This window comes from Pelobates fuscus, chromosome 2 (assembly GCF_036172605.1).
Source record: "Pelobates fuscus isolate aPelFus1 chromosome 2, aPelFus1.pri, whole genome shotgun sequence".
NCBI lineage: Eukaryota > Metazoa > Chordata > Amphibia > Anura > Pelobatidae > Pelobates > Pelobates fuscus.
The window spans coordinates 295555599-295578297 of record NC_086318.1 but is presented as its reverse complement, the minus strand read 5'-3'; the positions used below and the strand labels follow the sequence as shown (position 1 = coordinate 295578297).

Here is a 22699-nt window from a genome sequence, read left to right as displayed (position 1 = left end):
GGTACATAGTTACAGTAAGCCATCTAGATCCAATCATTTTTTAAATGGCCAAAAGGGGTACTATAAATGTGGCAATTGCCACATATGCAAATTGAGCACGATAGGAAAAAATTGTACCACCTTTCAGTCCTCAACAACCAAACAAATATTCCAGATTAAGAACTGCATCACGTGCAATACAAAACAGGTCATATACAAGTTGGAGTGCCCGTGTGGCCTCCAGTACATAGGTCAAACCAAAAGAACATTAAAAACCAGGCTCAGGGAACATGTGTATAATATAAAAAGAGGATTTGATAAACACACACTTTCAAATCACTTCAATTCACATCATAATCGTGATCCCACACTCCTATCATATTGCGGCATTGAAAAACTAGAAGTGCCATGGAGGGGAGGAGAACTGAGTAGAATGTTAACATATCGAGAAATGTTCTGGATCTATAATTTGAAGACCCTTGTCCCCTGGGGCCTAAATGCGGAGCTGGAATTAATGAATATACTATAGTTATTGGTTTATTACACTCAAAATGTTTTTTATGATTTTGGTCCCAAAAGGGTTTAGGAGATATACCCCTATTACAGTTGGGGTTTAAATATGGCCTAATAGATACTGTAATATATATTACAACTGTCACTGCCATCTACTACTACTTAGGTCCAAGCTCAGAATTATTCCTTTTCATTTCATTCCACTTTATGTATGTATTTTATTATATATTTTTTCCATCTGTGTTATGTCTGATAGGACACTTTACGGTGTTGGTGCAATTAGAGCACAATATTCAAATTATCACCACTTAATAGTATCAACAAATTGTGGTTCTTCAAGTGGAAAAGAAGTATATATTAGTTGCCATTATACAGAACATTTACTAAGATGTTGCCACATTGGAAAAACGACACACAGATGCAATATTTGTAATTTTTCCAATTGTTGCTATGATTTACTTTGGATTTCATGTGTTAAGATGCTTAGACATCACTATCTAAATTATTGGTATAATTATTTGTATATCTCAAGTCACAGCCTTTTAATTGATATGAAATGTTTATGTCAAAAAAGTTTTTATTTATTTGTAGCTATACCTTTAAGATTTTAAACGATTTTTGCCCGGCAAAAGTATATAACTGCCAAGCCAGGCATGAGACACCTATCTTGAAAAAGCCCCCGTAGTAGGGGCGAAACGCGTTGATCAGGTGTCTACTGAGACTTCATCTGCAGCATTCCCTGCTTAACCGGCTTCTAACTCAAGCCGCATTTGCCGCAAGTCCGCTGTTTTCCTGCCAGCATCAAAGACTTTTTTTCCCGAGTGCACCGGGCAGTTCCTGTCTTCTTGGAGGAATTACAGCTTCATCTGAACAAACGACTGGGCATGGAAGCAGTCTGCTATACGATGAGTATCTCGTTTTTTCGTGTAAGAGCATTTATGTAGGGGGGGATTTTATACCTAAATAAATTGTGTTACGGTTTTACACTATATACCGTTTCTGTTTTCCCTTCTATCCAAGGTATTTCCGTATATCTGGACCCCTACTCTTCACTACAAATTAGGATTTTGGTGCAGGATTTACATTTCCTTTTTATCGTACTTTGGATTTCTGATAGTGGCATTTTTTCCACATTTGACTCTGGACTATTATTTGTTGGATTTTAATTTAATTTTATTTTATTTAATTTTTTATATTTTATTTATCTTTATTCTGATTTATTTTTAGTTTTATATAAGGTTTACAGTGTTATACAATTTTTTTCCACTGTTTCTTATTTTAAGACCCTCTTTACAAATAGGGGGATTATCTATTAAGCGCTGAAATTTCATATATAGATTTTTATTTATGATGATCTCATATTTTAATACATTTTCTAGTTTTAGGAATACAGACAAGGTATTGTTTATAAAATATGATATTCTAATATAACATTCAAATGCAATGTTACCTTTTTTTTGTTCTGTTGGTCCTTCGATGTGTTTTTTCACGGGAGTATCTGTGGTAGATAATATCAAATTGTTAATATGTGGTTTTCATTACTAGAAACATTCTTAAATGTTAAAATATTATACTAAATCTTGAGATGTTTTGGAGGTGTTCTTCAGTTTGAACAATGAAGTTCAAAATAATAAATGTATTTTGTTGCAAACTGAACATGGATATTGCTAAGAGTGGATGAACTGGGCTCAATCCCCAAATGATGTCTTAAAAAGCATTGAGTCTCCTTTAAGCACAATTTCAATGTTAGCCTAAAACCCTTATAATACTGAGAGAAAATAAAATCTCCAATTACATAATGTGTAATAATGGCACTATATTTATGCACCATATTTGGCATACATATGTGCCATACCTTTAATGCTCCATAGTGGCATTCATTTTAAACTTACAAACACTGTGTGGTTATTGCTGTGGGTAAAGGGTTTTAGTATAGGGGGGCAGGTTTATTAATGCAAGATTGGGTTTCATGTGGCAGGTGCATGTTAATAATACATGTGCATTTGTGTGTGGAGATTATAAATATATATTTCTGTAATACTGTGGTGTATTCATAGAACATTTCAGAGTTTAAGGTAAGGCATAGGGCATGATAAAGGACAGAGTTTTGGGGGCTAAAGGGGACACTATAGACACCCAGACCACTTTACCTCATTGTAGTAGCCTGGGTGCAATGTGCCTGTCCCCCTTAGTCCTGCAATGTAAAACATTGCAGTTTTTGAAAACAGTGTTCAATGTCTTGTCACACTTGTTTATATTATTTTAGATATGCAATTGCAAAATAGTTTACCTTTCTTTTCTTTTGGTATTTCTATTTTATGATGTTCTTTCTTGTCTGTCTCTGTTAGTCAAAAAATATACAATGATTAATATGTTGTAAACCATGCACGCACAAATCCATAGCAAAGAAACAATTGCAATAAGGTTTGGACCAGTCATTGGGAAAGTTGGCTAGAATGCATCTATGTGATGTTATTTAAATTACATATGGCTGAAATGCCTGAGCGTGTTCTAAATCAGGGGTAAGGAATCATCAGCACTCGAGATGAGGGCACACCCGGAACATGCAGTGGTCCTGACATAGAGATCAAAATACAGTTTAGAGAACAGCGTACACACACAAAAATACAGTTTAAAATGTACAAGGCTAAGTAAAATCAATTATCTCAGCAAACAAGTATGCATATTTAGTTCCACCACATGGCCATATCATAGCAAGCCTACCAGTACACCACAGTACCGCAATATCTGTGAGTCCTATACTAATTCTGCCAAGGAGCTTGTTCATGCTCTGGTAATCTCTTGCATGGATTACTGTAATTCTCTCCTAGTTGGTCTCCCCAAAAGCCGAATTGCCCCCCTACAATTGGTAATGAATGCTGCCGATAGGCTAATCTTTCTCACCTGTAGCTCCTCCTATACCTTGCCCCTCTGTCGATCTTTACACTGTCTTCCAGAATCCTATAGGTGTCAATTAAAAATACTAACCCTTACCTATAAAGCTCTAACCAGCTCTAAGCCACTGTTACATTTCTTCCCTGATTCATAGATATGCCCCTTCTCGGTCTCTCCGCTCTGCCGGTGACCTTCTCCTGTACGCTGCTCACACCCTTACTGCTAACTTGTCCTTGCAGGACTTCTCGCGGGCATCTTCCTTCCTTTGGAACAGCCTGCCTACCCCCATCAGACTCTCACTGCACTATTGCTATTAATTTCACAGTGCTATTAATCTCCCTCCCAATTCACTGCATGACATATTGATCAAAGAGCACTAAAGGTAATGACATCACCAATGACACGTAGGTACTGTCGTACAAAAGAAAGTAGCTAGTGTCTTTAAATGTTAAAAAGTATTAAAATGGAAAAACACATTATTTTCACCTTTCTCTAACATGTATAATCATTAAAAAGGCTTAACACAAAAGACACTGGCATTGTCTTTTTAATTGTTTCAATGGAAGACATTACAAAGTATTAGATGCATTTTAGCAACCAGACCATTCACTACAGAACATACATAATATATTTAGATGGATTTTTTTCCATATACACCAGTCATCCAAAGTCCCACACTGCTATTTTAAGGAACTGAAATGTTATAATTTACATTCATATTTGTTTTCAACTATAAGAACTGTTAGAGTCTCTGACTGGATTAATTCATAGACTACTGATCTAAATAATAAATAAAAAATGGGTGCTTAAGTCCCTTTGTTGTCTCTCTTTAAACACACTTAAATACATATGCCTACTCTTATTCAATTATATGTATACAGTTATCAAGGCATTTGTGGCTTCCGTGCATGCTTTTTCTTTATTTTCTTCCATCCCATCCAAATTTCTACAAAGGCTACATTTTATTTTGGTGAATAAAACCTAAAAAAACAAGGGGAAAAAAACTGACCTTCTATAGTGTATTAACATTTATTGAAAATAGTGCATAGAGAATTCACATAAGCATAAAAATATGTATATATTTAAAATTTCCAAACACGCAATGGAAAATGAAACAATAAAAAACTTAGAGATGGAGAACTTGAAAATAACTAAAACCAACATATAGGGGGATGTCCTTCTATATAGAGTATTTACAGGGAGCAAATGAGCAGAGATGTATTGAATCAAAGAAGGAGAGTGAATGGAGTTGGACTAGCCAGCTCCTACACACTCCAGGTAGGTTACAAGAGGTATATTAGGGGCTTAACCCCAAATAAAGTCAAGAGAAAAAAAGGGGGTGAAAACGAAAATGGAGACACAATCCCATACAATGGGTGTGGTCCGAATTCGTTTTCAAATATATACCTCTGAATGTGAAAGTCACATTGAAAAAGGGGAGGGGTTTTGAAACCTTTATTAAGGGAGAAATATATATATGTATGATAAAAATTGGCAAACACGTTACCAATAGGTGATTAGACCTAGATGGTGGGTAAGTAGAGTGTCATCAAATTAATGCTGTTCATAAGTCAAAGAGTGTCTCCAGGATATGAGTACCTGAATAACTAATAGATAGGAAGAGGCAAGAGAGGGGAGAAGGAATGCTCATATATATAATGTGAACACATATATCTAAAGTGTTGACACAAAAATATGGAGCACTATATACATATAGGTAAAGTGAGGGGGAATATAGGTTGCTTGGCAGAGATAATTTGTCACAGAAGGTCAGATAACTGTGGTAACTGCAAATGGCAACTATATCAAAGTTGGTGTATAGAGGATAAGGGTGCACATATATTGGAATGGTATACAGTATATAAATATACCTCTAATATTATATAGTATTCCTGCATAAAATATGCGCAAATGAAAGGGTAATTCTCCAATATGAGGGGGTATTTCTGCTGGAAGGTGCAGCTTGTATAGAAACCCTTCACACACACCACATCAATATCCTAAAGTCGCCCTGGACTAGCTGTCTAACTCACACCTGAGGGAAAAAGCTAACTGCTACTTCAAGGCAGCCTCAAATTGTCCCACTGCTTAGTGGATCGTATATCCATTAGTGTATTAGCTGTGTACCTTAAAGATCGTAATGAATTAGATCTTGTAAAGTAAATGTAGACTGTCTAAATATGGTACATACAGTGCAAACATTGCTTAGTGGACCGGGAGAAGAAAAGTATGTAAATTCTCATAAAAATACAGGTTAACGTCATGCAGCAATTCGAATAACAGCAAACAGGAGATGGTCACTAATATCCCATTAGCACTAGATAAATTGTTTTGTTTTTATTTTTTAATATATTTATTATTTTAATACCCAATAGATACCAATGAGATATAGATCAATTCTTAGTAATGTATTGCCATATTATGGGAGGGAAAGGCCAAATCGGTCCGGGTCAGTCGTCAGCTCACTGAAGAGAAAAAGGGGGAAAGAGCAAAGCCCCCCCACCCAAGAAAAATGTGTACATAAAATAGAATAAACACTAAATGTAAATTAAATTGACGGGTTTTCTATATCTAGTAAGATACAGTAAAGACACAGGTAGGGAGAGAATATGCATAGAAAGTGAAATGTCTATGTCAAATGGAATGGGTATAGACATAGGCTCGTCACTCAGCCGAGTTGGATGTCAATTACTCAATGTATAGATTTGACCAAGGGTTGAATAGCCAATCAGATAAACTGTTTAGTGGATAAACGCAATATTGGTTAGAAAGTGGTACCATAAAATTATAAGGATTTAATGCTAGAAACTGGGTGAGTTAAAGAGGGAGGACTGTCTCATTCAGATGAATGGAGAGAAAGAGAAGCCATTCCAGTCATTACAGTGAGTCCCCCTGCTGGCATTGCAGCAGCCAGCTGTCCCGGCCATGTGATTGTGAGGTCCTCGCAAGGACCTCACTCTCACATGACCGGGGGGGACCGGAGGAGGAAGATCTGCCGCGGGGGGGCTCCCTGGGAGTCCCCCCAACCGCGATCGCCGGCGTGGGATCGCCGGCGACCGAGTAAGTGAAAAAAAAACCGGAGGGCGTACATTTACGTCCTGCGGCGTTTAGAGCCGCTTTAAAAAGGACGTAAATGTGCAGGCTTAAGGGATTAAAGGACCACTATAATGCCAGGAAAACATACTCGTTTTCCTGGCTCTATAGGGTCCTTGGTCCCCCTCACCCTCTGGGTCCCCCTCCCGCCGGGCTCTAGGGTGAGGAACGGGTTAAACTCCTACCTTTTTCCAGTGCCAGGCTCCCTCGGCGCTGGGGAATCTCCTCCTTCTTCTGCCGTCATCGGCTGAATGCGCATGCGCGGCAAGAGCAGCGCACACATTCAGCCAGTCTCATAGGAAAGCATTCTCAATAAATATTATTTTTTATATTTTGCCAACAGATTTTTGTAATTATTGCATTCGAGTAGGTGTGTGAGATTTATAAATTTTTTTTATATTTGGATCGTGCCTCTATAATACATTTTTTATTCACATCTAAGACCCAAAATAGTGAAGATAGGTTTCCTACCCCAGATTTATCTATTTCCATTTTGTTCCATGTTTCTTGAGTTGCTGCATTGTTTTGTGTGAGCAGTATATGAAATAGTATACTAGCCATGTAACATTGTAAAATTTCTGGGCACACCAATCCTCCATCTTGCCCTGATCTGGCCCTTGCTTTCTTGCCTCCCCATACAAACTTAAAAAACGATGAGTGTAAGAAAAAAAGCTGTTTTCTCTGAAATTTAGAGGGATCATTCTCCATAAATACAGCCATTTTGGTAGAATATATGATTTTAAGATGTTGATCCTGCCCGACCAAGAAAAGACCAGACCTTTCCAATCTCTTAAATTTTTATTTGTTTGTTTTAGTAGAGGTAAAAAGTTGGCTTATATTAGGCCTTTTAGATCTGAAGTTAGGGTTATGGCTAGATACTTTAGCCTAACCTTATTTTCGGGAAGCCCAATATTTTATACAAGAAAGTTAGTTAATTTTTGGTTCATAATTTCAGCAATAAATAATGATTTCTCCAGATTCATTTTCTATCCTGAAACGTTATTTATCTCTTTTAGAAGCTCTGGGACTGGAATTTTAGGTTCTTCTAATGTTAGTAAGATATTGTCTGTAAATATTAAAATGTATTTGTTGTACAGCATTAGTAAAACCTTTAATTTTTTTTGTTTTGTCTTATTGAAATCGCAAGTGATTCTAGTAGCATTATATACAATAAAGGGGACAGAGGGCACCCTTGTCTAGTTCCGTTCTTAATGTTGAAATTTTGTGATGTAAAACCCGACCCTGTTACCTTTGCTGATGGAGAGCTGTAGAGAGCAGACATGGCTTGTGATATTGGTCCAGTGATTTGAAATAGTTTTAAGGTAGCGAACATGAAACCCCATCCAACCCTGTCAACCCGCTTTATCAGTGTCTATTGACAGTAAGATTAGACGGGTTCCATTGATTTCTGTTTCTTCTAGTATCGTTATTATTTTTCTGAGATTATTGATTGAGGACCTCCCTGGTATAAAACCTACTTGGTCATTATTAATTAACCGTGGTATAGCTATTTTAATTCTGTGAGCAAGAATAGAGCATAATATTTTGATACTGGTATTAATTAGTGAAATGGGTCTATATGGGTCTGTAATTGCCAATCAGTTCTGGGTATCTATCTGCCTTTGGGATGGGGACAATATTCGCTCTCAAAAGCTCTCCAGGACAGCATCCTGTTTTCATTATGTAGTTAAAGATGATAGTGAGTTCCCCTTTTAATTGCTTAGTTTGTAAAATTTGTTTGTAAAGTCATCAGGGCCTAGAGCAGTCTTTATTTTAAGCTTATCTATAGATTTACTAACCGTTTCTTCTGTTATGGGCTGGTTTATCAGTTTTTATTGGTCGGGCAGGATTTTTGGCATAATTATACACTTGGAGAATTTATCTATCTATTTTTCCCTTCCAAATAGTTCTTCTGGTAAATTGTATAAGTCCCGATAAAATCCTTTAAAAGCTGTTCCTATTTTTTCAGGGGCCATTAGATAAGTTTCTTTATCCTTTATTTTATTTATCACTCTTTTATGTTTCTCTTTTTTTATTTATTGGTTATTAGTGCTTCTGGCTTATTGCCCTTAGATACCACTTAGATTGTAATACTTCCAGTTGTTTGGTTGCTTTAATCATTAACTGGTTGTTTATCTATTTTTCTGTTTCTTCAATCATCCTTGCTATTTGTGTGGAGGGTGTTATTTTATGCTGCCTTTTATATTCACTTAGTCTAGTTTGAAGAGGGGCTGTGTTCCTTTTTTGTTTGCAGTGGATGCCATTTTCATCATGTGGCATTTAAGTACGCTTTTATAAGCGCACCAGATCGTGATATCCTGTGTACCTTTATTTTTGTTTTCTAAGAAAAAAAGCTTATTTTCTTAATATTTTCAACTTTTTTTTTTTATGTAGAATAAAATCTTTTATACACCACTCTTTGCGAAAAGTATCAAAGGTATATTTATATTCCAGCATAACAGGGCTGTAGACTGACCATGCTATATCCTAATACTTTCTTTTGTCATTACTTTGTAGTTGTATATCCTGGAACACCAACCCTGTTGCGAGTCTTAGCATCATCAGCAAAAAGACATACCTTACCATCAAGATCTTCTGCAATATCACTAATACAAATATTAAAGAGAATGGGTCCAAGTTCAGATCCCTGAAGTACCCCACTTGTGACAAGCTGATGCTTCAAATATACTCCTTTGACTACAACCCTCTGTTGCCTGTCACTCAGCCACTGCCTTACCCATTCAACAATATTGGAATCCAAACTTAAAGATTGGAGTTTGTTGATAAGCCTTCTATGTGCAACAGTGTCAAAAGCCTTACTGAAATCTAGGTAAGCAATGTCTACTGCACCACCCTGATCTATTATTTTAGTTACCCAAACAAAAAAAAATCAATAAGATTAGTTTGACATGATCTCCCTGAAGTAAACCGATGTTGTGTCTGATCTTGAAATCCTTGTAATTTTCAACAATCCTATCCTTTAACATGGTTTCCATCACTTTCCCCTCTACTGAAGTAATGCTTTCTGGCCAATAGTGACTAGACACCTCCCTACTACCTTTCATATAAATGGGTAGCAGAAAACAGGTTGCAAGAGTATTCTGAGAACAGACAGCAACTGAAATAGCCTGCCCTTCGGTGGATCCCCGCTCAGAACTCAAGCTTGTTTTTAGTTCATCTTGTGCCATTACAGAGAGAACATATCTGAAGCTTATCAGACTGGTCCCACCCATATGGGCAGTCCAGATCCGAAATGCCAGTAAGTTCCCTCTGCACGAGAGATACAGCAACCCCAGACGATCGTTTCAGCCTTGTAAGGCATCATCAGTGAGGCATAGCGGATATCTCTCTAGGCACCATGAGCATGGGGTCCATGTCTGGATTACCCTTTAAACTTATGGAGAGCAGAAAACAGGTCGCAAGAGTATTCTGAGAACGGACAGCAACTGAAATAGCCTGCCCTTCGTTGGATCCCCTCTCAGAACACAAACTGGTTTTAGCTCATCTTGTGCCATTACAGAGAGAACATATCTGAAGCATATCAGACTGGTCCCACCCATACGGGCAGTCCAGATACGAAATGCCAGCAAGTTCCCTCTTCACGAGAGATACAGCAACCCCAGACGATCATTTCAGCCTTGTTAGGCATCATCAGTGAGGCATAATGGATATCTCTCTAGGCACTATGATGTACACCATTCGCTAATTTCCAATATTCTGGGACTACTCCTGTTAACAATGATTGGTTAAATAAATCTGTTAATGGTTTTGTTTTGCTCGTACATAAGCTCTTTCAATACCTTTGGGTGTATGTCATCAGGCCCCATTGACTTATTTGTCTTTACTTTGGACAGCTAAAATAGAACCTCTTCCTCTGTAAACTCACATGTAAGAAATTACTAAAGAGGTCCCTTTCATTAATTTTCAGCTGTTAATACTGAACAAAAATATTGATTGAGGCAGTCAGCTAGACCTTTATCCTCTTCTTCATACCTTCCTTTTTTTGTTTTTAATCTAACTAATCCTTGTTTTACTTTCCTTTTCTCATTAATGTATCTAAAAATGTTTTATCCCCCATTTTTACTGACTGTGCTATTTTCTCTTCTGTGTGCTTTGGAGGCTTTTATAACTTGTTGCCTCTTTCTGCGTAATCTTAAAGATCTGTCTATCTTCCTCACTCTGTTTTTTTTATAATAGTTTTTAGTATTAGTTTTTTAGTATTTCTGCAAAGTACCACAGTGTTTTCTGTAATTTTTCTGTTCTTACTCACAAGCCTAATGGGATTTTTTGTTGCTTACAGTAGTGTAACTTTTAAATAATCCGATTTATCCTGGACCCCATTTTAACTGCTCAAGTCTGATAATGACTTTTATATATTCTAATTTTAGAAAAGTCTGTTTTTCTAAAATGTAAAACTCTTGTTTTTGTGTGGTGTGTCACTGTTCTTATATTAAACCACATTGATTGGTGATCACTAGATCCTAAACTTTCCGCTACAGTGACATCTGATGCCAAAAGTGAGAATTCAAAGGGAATCCATAATGAATTTCACATTTTAGGCCAAAGTAGCAGAACTGGAAGCAAACCTGATTTAGAGAAATTTTCAAGTGCAGCTATTTTGGCTTAAAGGAACACTGTAGTCACCAGAACAACTACCACTTATTGTATTTGTTCTTTTGAGTAGAATCATTTTCTACAGGATTTGTGCAGTAAACACTGTCTTTTACGAGACAAATCAGTGTTTACATTGCAGCCTAGGGATACCTCCACTGGCCACTCCCCAGATGGCTACTAGACGTGCTTCCTGGGACACTGACTGCCATTCAGTGTCTCCATCATCTGCATGGAGACGCTGAACCTTCCTCATAGAGATGCATTGAATCAATACATCTCTATGAGGAGATGCTGATTGGTTAGGGTGTGTTTGACTTTTGCTGGCTCTGTTCCTGATTTGCCTCTTTGACAGTCTCAGCCTATCCAATGCTTTCCTATGTTGTATGTATTAAATCTATATCTACTAAATGCATTATATTTATTTGTATTTGGGCAGTTGAGTATCCCTTTAACATTTCTTACATTTACCTTTCTTCATTTGCTTTTTTTAATGCTTCTTCTCTGGAGTCTCTACAGAATACTGATTTGTAATGTAATTTAAAAATATATCCTAGCATTTAATGCTGTTAGGTATCTGATCATAAAGTATTTCTTCTTTAAACAAAATAAACCGTTTTTATTACAGATTGCAATATTATTTTGAAACATATTTTTCAAATCTTAATAATGTAATTTGTTGGTATAGATACTGCCTATGCAGCCTTGCAAATGAAAGCCATGCCATTTTTGAAAACAGAACTAAATGAGCTCTATGTATTCATACCATTAGATCTCAGTGTGTCTCAAAAAACAACAAAAAAAAACTATTTATTATATTTACCTATTTTTGGTTTTCTTGGTTCAACTTCTTGCTTCTTCACTGGAGCATCTATGGAAGATATTGTATTATATGAAATAATTGATGTAGAAGCAGGTAGATTTAGTAAAAACATGTCAATCTATCCTCTCTTTATAGCCAATGTACATTATATTTAAATGAAATATCAAACTTTACTTAATCATTTCTTAGAATACATGAAAGCTACAACTTATGTGCTGCAGTTTGCTGAGAAGGTCATTAGCATAAAAGAGAGTAATGAAATACAGTTTGTAAAAAATGCCAATATACATTTCACAGGAACAAACAAATAAGGTAAGCAATTATATCTCAAGGTATGAGCATGAAAGCTAATATAATACAAAGCCAATGCCAAGGCAATATTATTAGTATAGTATTATCACATGCATTCTGTAGTTTTGGTTGCAGTTTGGGATTCAAAGTATATAAGCATGTTTAGTTGGCATTTAATTTTAAATGTATAATATAGTACTACTGAATGTCTGGTGCAAAAAAAAAAGAAAAAAGAAAAAGAATAAAGCTATTGTTTGTTTCTTGAAAAACAGTACACTGTAATATATCCCTTAGCCCCTTACAAAATCAGGCACACACACCCATAACTATGCATTCCCAAACTAACACAGAGACATGCACTCACATAAATACACAAATATACACTACCAAACACACACACACATACACAGGTTCACACAGATATACAATGCTAGACCCACACATTCACTAGTATACATTGTCATACATACAATTACACACTGACACAAACATACATAAATACCACTGCTACACAATAAAAGGTACATTTCTACACACAGACAGATAACACAGGCAGGTACCTGATGCCACACACATATAGAACACATTCATACATGGAAACACACTGCCACACACCAAAATAAATGCATATTGTAGTCACCCTTCTGTTTTCATATATTTTGGTTGCAGAACCAAAGTCAAAGTACTCAGAGTACAGTGGGAGAGAACATGTCCACAATGATGGCCCTCTTATCTCCCCAAAGCTGCTGCATAAGGGACTGGCCAAGCAGTGGTCCATATTTCTTCACTGGTCCATATTTCTTCCAACAGGACCACAGTGTTAAAGGGCATCAGGTGGCCCTATGCTCAATCAGCTTGTGAAGTATCTGAAGTGCTAAATCAATGTTCCATATTGATATGCTTCAGGACCACTGCTTTAGCACTTTCATTAATTCATTATCACACCTTGCATATATCTTACACATGCATTCACACAGGTATTAAAACCTTTGACCTCTGCCGTAGGTTCCATAGTCCATAATCCTTTCAAAAAGAGCATGTTTCTTTAACCACTTGGATGCATCAAGATCTTGTATACAGTGGTTCCCAACCCAGTCCTCAAGTACCCCCTAACAGTCCAGGATTTAGTCTTTGCCCAGTTGTGTTTAAGGGCTTTGCACTGCCTGTCTGTTACCAGGGAAACCCTCTCTCGGTGTGCTTCATGCTTCAGTGCTGCCTAAAAGAAGGCAATGCCTGTAAAGGAAAGTATGGGAATAGGCAAGCTATTGCAGCACCAGCAGCAAGCATGGTGAGAGAAGAGAGAATCAGCTATAATGAAGAAAGAAACCGCTTTGGTCAGGCAATCTGAGAATGGAGAGAGGACATATGTTTTATTTATAAGTCAACATAAAGTGTTGGGGACTTTTAACCTGACAAAGAGAATACAGGAGGGCTAAATGAATATCTCAGGCACCATAATAACTTAATGTCAATGCTGTTCTAATAGTACCTGGAGTGTTCTCTTTTTTATTTATTTATTTAAAAAAAAAATATTGTGAATTCAAAAGCATTACATGTAACATGTGTAATACACAAATTGAGAGACAGGTCATGGTATGCATGGAGACAAAATATCACATAGCGTGCGGCATCCAGTTACATTGGATCAGTCAAAGGGGTTACGTATCGGCTTTATACGTCTGACATTTTTGCCCTTTTTCTGCTTTGTAGGAGAGAGCCAAATTATACGTTGATACCTTTGTCTCGTCTGCTAACTGAGCGATTAACTGATTCTATCAATAATATACAATCAATATTATAAATATGTTTACAGCTAAGTGTACCATGGTTAGATAATGTTTCTTTCAGTTACTATTGTGATACTCAAGTCAGTGTAAGGTGTTCCCAGATTGCGTATTGTAATGTCTGTTGCCTGATTTAGAACTCATGTCCCTTACCTAGCTATTGGACTGCTATGCTCTCAGTGGGGTATGGTTAAGGTCTTGTGGTCTGCATGTATTCGCACCATCTGGCCCACGTAGAGGTATATGAGGGTTATTTGTCTGAAAGGGAGTAGCATATTTCCTCCATGCACCTTGTAGTCTCTACTTTCTGTATCCAGTCCCTGATTGATGGCGGGTTGTTTTTTTTCCAGAATAGTGGAATAAGCTGGTTGGCAGCCGTAACGTTTTGGGGATGTAGGATGGTGGTAGAAGAAATATGAAAGTGTCTGGAGTGAGTGTGATGGTCTCCCCCAGAATGGTTTGTATTAGGCCTGATATGCGTAACCAATATTTTTTTTATCTCTGGACACGTCCACCAGATATGAGTTGCTGTGCCGTTGGGCTGGTGGCATCTCCAGCAGCATGTGGATGTTTGTGGGAATATGGAGTGGAGCCTCACCGGGGTGTAACACCATCTGACTATACGCTTGTAATTACTCTCTTGGGCCTCCGTATTTCGTGAGGATTTGTGTATTGTCTGAAAGATTTTTTTCCAGATATCAGGCTGAAAAGCCAGGTTTAGTTTTGACTCCCATGTTGTAGTGAAAGTTTGTGGGTGTTTGGGTTGTGTGGAGATAAGGAAGTCATACATCTTGGAGATTAGTTTCTTTTTGATCACATGTTTTGTGCAGAGCTTTTCAAATGGTGTTTGGTCTTGTACTTTTCCCTGCACTAGGGGGCCCTTTTTCATAAAGTGCGTGAGTTGGGTGTGGTAGAAGGTTTGGATTACAGTGATCTCCTTCTCGGGGATTATTTCCTTGAGCGGTCTAACCTCGGCTCCATCTGTCACCTTATCTAATGTGAGGTATGGGGAGTCAGGGTATTGCTTGTATGCTCTTCCGTCAACCCCAGGTGGAAACAGTGGGTTATGTGAGATTGGGTACAGTGGTGAGGGGTATGGAGACACAGTGTGGTGATTGCGTATATGTGCCCACATCTTGAGTGTGGGGGTGATGGTGGGATGGCTGTTGGATTTAAGTAGTGTTTGGCCCGATTTATGCCAGGGAATGGTGTATCCCGCTGTACGAAAGCATGCGTCTTCTAACTTTACCCATTGTTTGTCTGTCTGGGGATTAGACCATTCGTAAACCCTTGTTAGGAGGGTGGCCTTCTGGTATAATTCAACGTCTGGGAGACCCAGACCCCCCTCTTCCTTTGGTCTTTTGAGTAGCGTGTAAGGTAGTCTGGAGTTTTTATTTGCCCAGATGAATGAGGAGAAGATCTGACGGATTGTGTCGAATAGGTGTTTGAGTAGCGATATCAGCAATACTTGTAGTAGATAAAGCATTTGTGGCAGTGCATTCATCTTTAGGATGTTTAGTCTACTAAACCATCCAAAATGTGGTTTATTTCATGAAGTCAGGTCTGCATTGACTGCTTGGAGTAGTTTGGGGAAATTGTTAGTGTATAATAGTGTGGTATCCCTTGGAATGTATATCCCCAAGTATTTGAGCGGTCCCGTTGTCCATGTGAATGGGTAGTCGTGTTGTAGTTGTGTCTTAGTGTCCGAGGACATTGTAATTGGTAGTATTTCGCATTTACTAAGGTTCACCTGAAAGTTTGATATTCTACTATATTGTGACATTTCTGACATTAAATGTGGTAGTGTTGTGGTAGAATCGGTGAGTGTGAACATGATATCGTCTGCGAATGCGGATATCTTAATGGAATCTTCTCTCACCTGTATCCCCCTGATGTGGGAGTTGTCCCTAATTCCTTGTAGAAATGGCTCTAGTACTGGGAGAAATAACAGTGGGGATAATGGGCAGCCCTGTCTGGTGCCGTTCGAGATCCGCACCATTTCAGATAGTTGCACATTTATGCGCAGGCGTGCTGTGGGATTGGAGTAAATGGCACCGAGCCATTTCATCCAGTAGGAGCCAAAGCCCGTGTGTTGAAGTGTGTGTTTCATCAGGGTCCAGTCTACCCTGTTGAATGCTTTTTCCGCGTCTATTGACAGTAGCAGACTGGTCTTGCCTGAACGTTTTGCCTGGTGAAGGAGATTCAGGATCTTTGTCGTATTGTGCTTGGCCTACCTGCCAGCTTATGTTGCATTAATCAGGTTAGCAGTGTAATGGCATGAATACTTGTACAAACAACAAATACAGTAGACAAAATGGAAAGACCATATAGTGTATTGGATAAAACCATCCACGTAATTAGGCTGCCACCTGGATAGGTGAGGAGCTGGTGTGCATGGTGCATAGTGGAAGAGGCCGTGAGAAGAGGAAGTGGGCAGAAGTGAAGATTAAGAATAATCTGTAATTTAGAGAAGTCTGGGAATTTACATGGTACCAGAGAAAGACAATTGATCTAAGGGTGTACTTTAATGCAATGAAAGGATGCTAAGAAAAAACTTATTTTGGATTCAAAACAAACAAAGAAACAAACAAAGAAAAAGTAAATCAAACTAAAGTAAATAATACCCAGAACCACTACTGCTAGCACCCCTCCCCACCCCAGCCATGGGGATGATAGTCAAAATAAAACAAAAAAAATACAATTTTAAATCTGCATTAGTCTGTAGCCCGCCCCCACTGTAAAAGAATCACAGTGTGTTTAAATAGGGAATATGTTATGGGATGTCAGGCCATAAGGACATTGGGCATGAGAAAGGAGCACCTGGCTAGTTCCAAACCTGGGGTATCGGGTTGCAGCCCACTGCTGCTATAGTGGTGTGTATTTTTTTTTATGGGAGAGTGAGAGAGTGGGGAAAGGGCACACAACAAGGAGGTCAGGGGAGAGTGGAAGTGGAGGCATGGAAAAAGATTTGGGGTTATTCTGAACCTTCTTCCAAAAGTGTATTTCCAAAGACAGTGGTATAGGATTGCATTGGGGTGTAGGCATTTCCCTTCTAAATGTTTGCATCACTTTTTAGAACAGCACATATACATAAATCTTGTATAATCTTGCATGGTGGAGGAATGAGCCAAATGTTGTTTTATGTCATTAGGTCTCAAATCTCTCCAATAATAACTCATTTTTTTCACATAAATACCTGTTTTTGTTGGTTCAGTTTCATGCTTCTTCACTGCAATCTCTGTGAAATATATATTACATTCTATGATATACCATAATTGATATGGGAGCAGGTTGAGTAAATACCTCTCCCTCTACATTCTGAACATATCAAACATTTGTTTAATGCAAATTAAATAATTGTTTGAGGATATCATACTTTCCTCATTGATTTAATCAGAAAATATGAAAACTCTTTCATTCCATGCTGCAATTTGCTGAGAAGAGCATTAGCATTTTTAATGCTAATTTAATACACACTGGTTAAATAATAACACACATTTCACAGGAATATACAAATAAGATGAGCAAAAAACTAAAGCTAATAGTATACAAAGCCAATGCCAAGGCAATATTAATAATATATTATCACATACTTTCTGTTGCTTTCTTTGCTGTTTTGGATTCAACGTTTGAATGAATATCTAGAAGGTGTATACTATCTATAATATAATCTATAATAGCATATTATGGAATTTCTGGTGTAAAGAGTTTTTTCTTTAACCCCTTAAGGACACATGACATGTGTGACATGTCATGATTCCCTTTTATTCCAGAAGTTTGGTCCTTAATGGGTTAAGTTAGTTTTTTGAACAACTATAAAGCTTTTCTATGTTCTAAGAGAGGTTACCATTAGATATCACCGGGCCCCGTACAAAATGATTTTAGTTTACACTCTTCTGGACACAGAAAATAAAAAAAACTCTTACACATTCCATCCTGGAATACAAATTGGAAAAATCCACAGAGCAAATATATCTTATGACAAAAGTGTTAAGGCTAATAGTATACAAAGCCAATGCCAAGGCAATATTGATAATTTCCTTTCTAATCATGGCAGCATATACCAATGGGTTAGCTCTGCCCCTTACAGCCGATAGGGGTTGTGACGAGACCAATCTCGCCACTGTGCATTGGAGGAGCCTAGTTGTCCGCCTGCTGCCTTTAGACTATGGCCCCATGTTGAAACGCTTGATTTTCCCCTGCAAAGAGACGAAAGTCATTCGGTACTTGCCCTATTTGAATAATGATACCCCAGATAGCTATGCCATGGAGCCCATTCGTATAACGAAAGACTATGAGAAAGACTTTGGCTCCATGGCAATTGAACTGTATGTATGAGATCTGAGCGCCATTCAGTAATAATGTGTGCTCAGATCTAAGCTATCTGGGGATATGTTCAATGTTTTATGCAATAGCTGCACAGTTATATATTTGTATGTATTTTATTGTCTTTTGCTACCATGTGTTCAATTGGGTTTTGCCTCTGTCCTTGGAGATAATTGGATTACTCCCCAATTATCTCCAGAATAGAGGACTCTGTGAAACTGGTTTTGGGCAGAAAAGCCATGCTTAATTTGATCACAAAGGACTTTGATCTATCTTTTGAACCAATGGACTAATTTGGATGATTTTGACATATGTTTGTATTTGGAGTATGCTGACTCTGAAAATGTAAGTTTTATGTGAATGTATGTATACTTTTAAAGTTATGAATAATGTGGAAAAACTGTATTTCTCTGCCTGTGATAATTACATGAACCCATTGTGTAAGGTAATTGTATCACAGGCAGAGGGGAGGATTTTGTGTGGGAGTGTCTGAGTGTATTGTACGTGTTTATTGGTTGTTTTCCAAAACCCTGTGGGTGGTACCAATGTGTAAAAATGTGTATATAAGAACAATAAACCCACAGCTCTGTCTGGTCCTGTTTTGACCCTCAACACAGAGCCTTGTCTCGTTCTAGGGGGATTTATTGTATTCTGTTTCAGTTTGACTGCTAGGAGTGTAAACCTTTCGTATGGTTTTTCCTATTCGACTGTTTACAGCATTCGTATGTTTGAGAGCATTCATATGCTTCTCCGGTTCGGTGTATTGGTGTCTACAGTAGCTGTGCCTGTGTCTCTGGAAGGGGAAGATCTTCTAAATGGCGGTTTAACCCTTTTATGCCTGGAGGTGCTGTTACAGGGGAAAACACCAAAGACTTTGAAAGGAGGCTCCATTACTAAGGTCCTCAGTCTTTTTCCTGTCCTACAGCCCTTAGGATGGGAGCATTATGCTCCCTTTACTTATGGACATAATTAATTGATTTTCTCACCACTCCTGGTTGGTATATTTATTCCTCATTCTCGGGTCCTCTACCAGAGGCCTGGGAGTTTGAGGGTTCTGCGCAGTATTTTAGCTGTTCCTAGAACTGCACTATTTGGACAGCGATCTGAGATGTCCCACCTGGAATCTGTTTAAGCCACTCCCACAACTTGGGAGTCACAGCTCTGAGTGCTCCTATCACAACTGGGACTACTACTGCCTTCACTTTCCACATCCTTTCTAGTTCTTCTTTCAGTCCTTGGTATTTCTACACCTTCTCATGTTTCTTCTTCCTAATGTTATAGTCACTGGGTATTGCCACATCCACCATGACTGCAGTCTTCTGTTCCTTGTCTGCCAGCACTTGCTTGTCTGTTTGAATCTTGAAGTACCACAGGATCCTAGCCCTGTCATTCTCGTCTACCCTTTGTGGTATCTCCCATCTTGACTTAGGTCGAATCCATATTCCGTGTAGATGTTTTGGTACACAATCCCAGCAACTTGGTTGTATCTCTCTGTGTATGCTGTTCCTGCTAACATCTTGCATCCAGCTACTAGGTGCTGGACTGTCTCAGAGGCCTCTTTACACAGTCTGCACCTTGGGTTTTGTCTGGTGGGGTAGACTCCAGCTTCCATTGATCTGGTGCTGAGTGCCTGTTCCTGTGCTGCTAGGATAAGTGCCTCAGTGCTGTCTTTCAGTCCTGCCTTTTCCAACCACTGGTAGGATTTTGTCATGTGAGCCACATCTACTATCTGCCAGTGGTACACCCTATGGAGAGGTTTGACTTGCCAAGGAACCTTCTCATTTTCTGCATCCTCTATCTGTTGAAGTCTCCGGCATTCATATATATATATATATATATACAACATATACATATACATATACATATACATATATACAACACGTACAACATCGCAAAAACAGGCCGGTCCTTATGCACCACTGCATAAGACATCACAGTTTAAAGACACTACAGAATAAAGGCACCACAGTGTAAAATGACCACTGTATAAAGGCACCATAGTATAAAAGTACCATAGTATAAAAATGTCACAGTATAAAGGCACCATAATATAAAGGCACCACAGAATAATTGCACCATAGTATAAAGGCACCAAACAACTAAAATAGCAAATACAAATAAAGTAATGAAGATCATTACTTTATTTGTATTTGCTATTTTAGTTGTTTGGTGACTTTATACTATGGTGCAATTATTCTGTGGTGCCTTTATATTATGGTGCCTTTATATTATGGTGCCTTTATACTGTGACATTTTTATACTATGGTACTTTTATACTATGGTGCCTTTATACAGTGGTCATTTTACACTGTGGTGCCTTTATTCTGTAGTGTATTTAAACTGTGATGTCTTATGCAGTGGTGCATAAGGACCGGCCTGTTTTTGCGATGTTGTACGTTAAGGACCGGGGCTCTTTTAACACTTTTGTGGTGTTTGTGTTTAGCTGTAATTTTCCTCTCTCTCATTTACTGTTCCCATACAAGTTATATATTTTTTTTGCAGGACAAAAAGGGCTTTCTCTACATAACATTATTTGTATCATGTCATATAATTTACTGTAAAAAAAAAAAATAATAAAATATGGTGAAAAATTAAAAAAACATGTTTTTTGACTTTTGCTTGAAAAATCTTTTACTTACCTACGAAAGCTAATGAAAAAAACTGCTAAATAGATTCCAAATTTTGTCCTGAGTTTTTGTCAGTGTTAACATGCTTTTTTCCTTTTTTTTGCAAGTTATAGGGCTATAAGTACAACTAGGAAATTGCTGTTTCAAAATATATATTTTTAAAATGTATCAATAGTCACATTGTAACACTATTATCTGTCATAAATCTCTTAATCACACCCCACTTTACATATTTTTTTTTAAAGTAGACACCCCATATTGAATACCCTGGGTTATGTCCAGTCTTTTTTAGTAGCCACTTAGTCACAAACACTGGCCAAAGTTAGCTTTCATATTTGTTTGTGTGTGAAAAAAGTAAAAAAACTAAATTGAACGCTAATTTTGGCCAGTGTTTGTGATTAAGTGGCTACTAAAAAAGACTGGACATGCCCCATTTGCAATACATTGGGCTGTCTTCTTTTGTAAATTGTATGCCATCATGGGGGTAATTCTCATTCCTGGGCTACCATACTCTCTCAAAGGCAATGTAACCAACCTGACAATTTTCAATGTAAAAATATTTGACCCTTATATTTAACCCTGTTACTTTCAAAAACGCTATAAATCCTGTACATTGGGGGTACTTTTAGCTTCCCCATCTACCGAGACACCTGCGAGTTGATTATCTCGTACTGGTTGTCTAGGACAGTGATGGAAAAGTCTTGCTTTGCTTGTTTTAATCTGTTATATATCTCTTTTTGATTGTTAATAGGTTGAAGGCAGGAATGTGTAGCCATATTAGAGGGGGCAGTGCACATCCGGTTCGCACCATATAAGGAAATGGGTGGAAACCTTGATACATGTGGAGAAAATGATATAAGTATGTAACCCATGTTGATACATATATAAATTACACTAGGCTCATTGTAATGCTGAACAGCACCTGAGGAAGACCATATGTAAATGGTTGAAACGCGTTGTGCATCTTTTATTTTATTTTATATGTAATAAAACTTTTGTTTATACATCTTTTACTCCTGACTCCTGATTCCAATTTTCCACCAAAGGACCACTGCAATAATTGGATCCATTTGAGAGGAGAAAGAGTTTCTTAATGTCCTTGAAAGTGATATAAAGGCGATATAAGTTCTGAGCCAACTTTCAAACGGCTCAAAAAAGTGTGAGTGGTTTCAGCTCATTAATTTCCATATCACTGTGATTATATACAGATTACACTATGTTTGGTTATATATTCTCTGTATAGGAAAATTATACCACGTACCTTTGAATATATTCTTTACCCATAAGGGAGAAAAATCTACTTACAGCTACCTGTTACTACATTTATTTACAGGTAACTAATCCTTCACCCTTTGGTGTGCGCTTTTACCTTTTTGTTCTCTTTTGCACTAATATTTGTGTTCAGCGAAGTCTCCCGATTAAAACAGCACCCCCCATGTACAGGTTTTAGGTTGTTATAGAAAGTTATAGGATAAAATACAGTGCTAGCAAATTAAATTCTCTGGACATTCGGCCTGGGTTGTCAGGCAGGTCAGGGATGTTTTAGCCGCGAGGCAAACAAGGCATATGCCTTGTGCGGCATTTTCCAGGGGGCGTCAAAAAACACCGCCCCCAAATGCCCAGGGCAAATGCCTTTGTTAGCCTTGCAAGTAACTGACCTGCTGGGCTGGCGGGTGGTGAGGGAGCACTTCCTCTGAGCTGTCTGCTCAGCTCCCTCGCGCGCCACAGAGTGAGGCTGGGAGCCGGAATATGACGTC

At 38.0% G+C, this 22699-nt stretch overlaps 1 protein-coding gene across 1 annotated transcript in view; it reads right to left on the bottom strand.

The window, feature by feature from the left end:
- Positions 1-22699, bottom strand: part of TRDN (triadin) — a 781460-nt gene that overhangs the window by 112189 nt on the left and 646572 nt on the right. The window contains exons 60-61 of the mRNA XM_063441781.1: positions 11915-11964; positions 1943-1990 (exon numbers count right to left, since the gene is read on the bottom strand). Of these exons, the coding sequence (XP_063297851.1) occupies positions 1943-1990; positions 11915-11964 (98 nt within the window). The remainder of the gene's footprint in view (positions 1-1942; positions 1991-11914; positions 11965-22699) is intronic.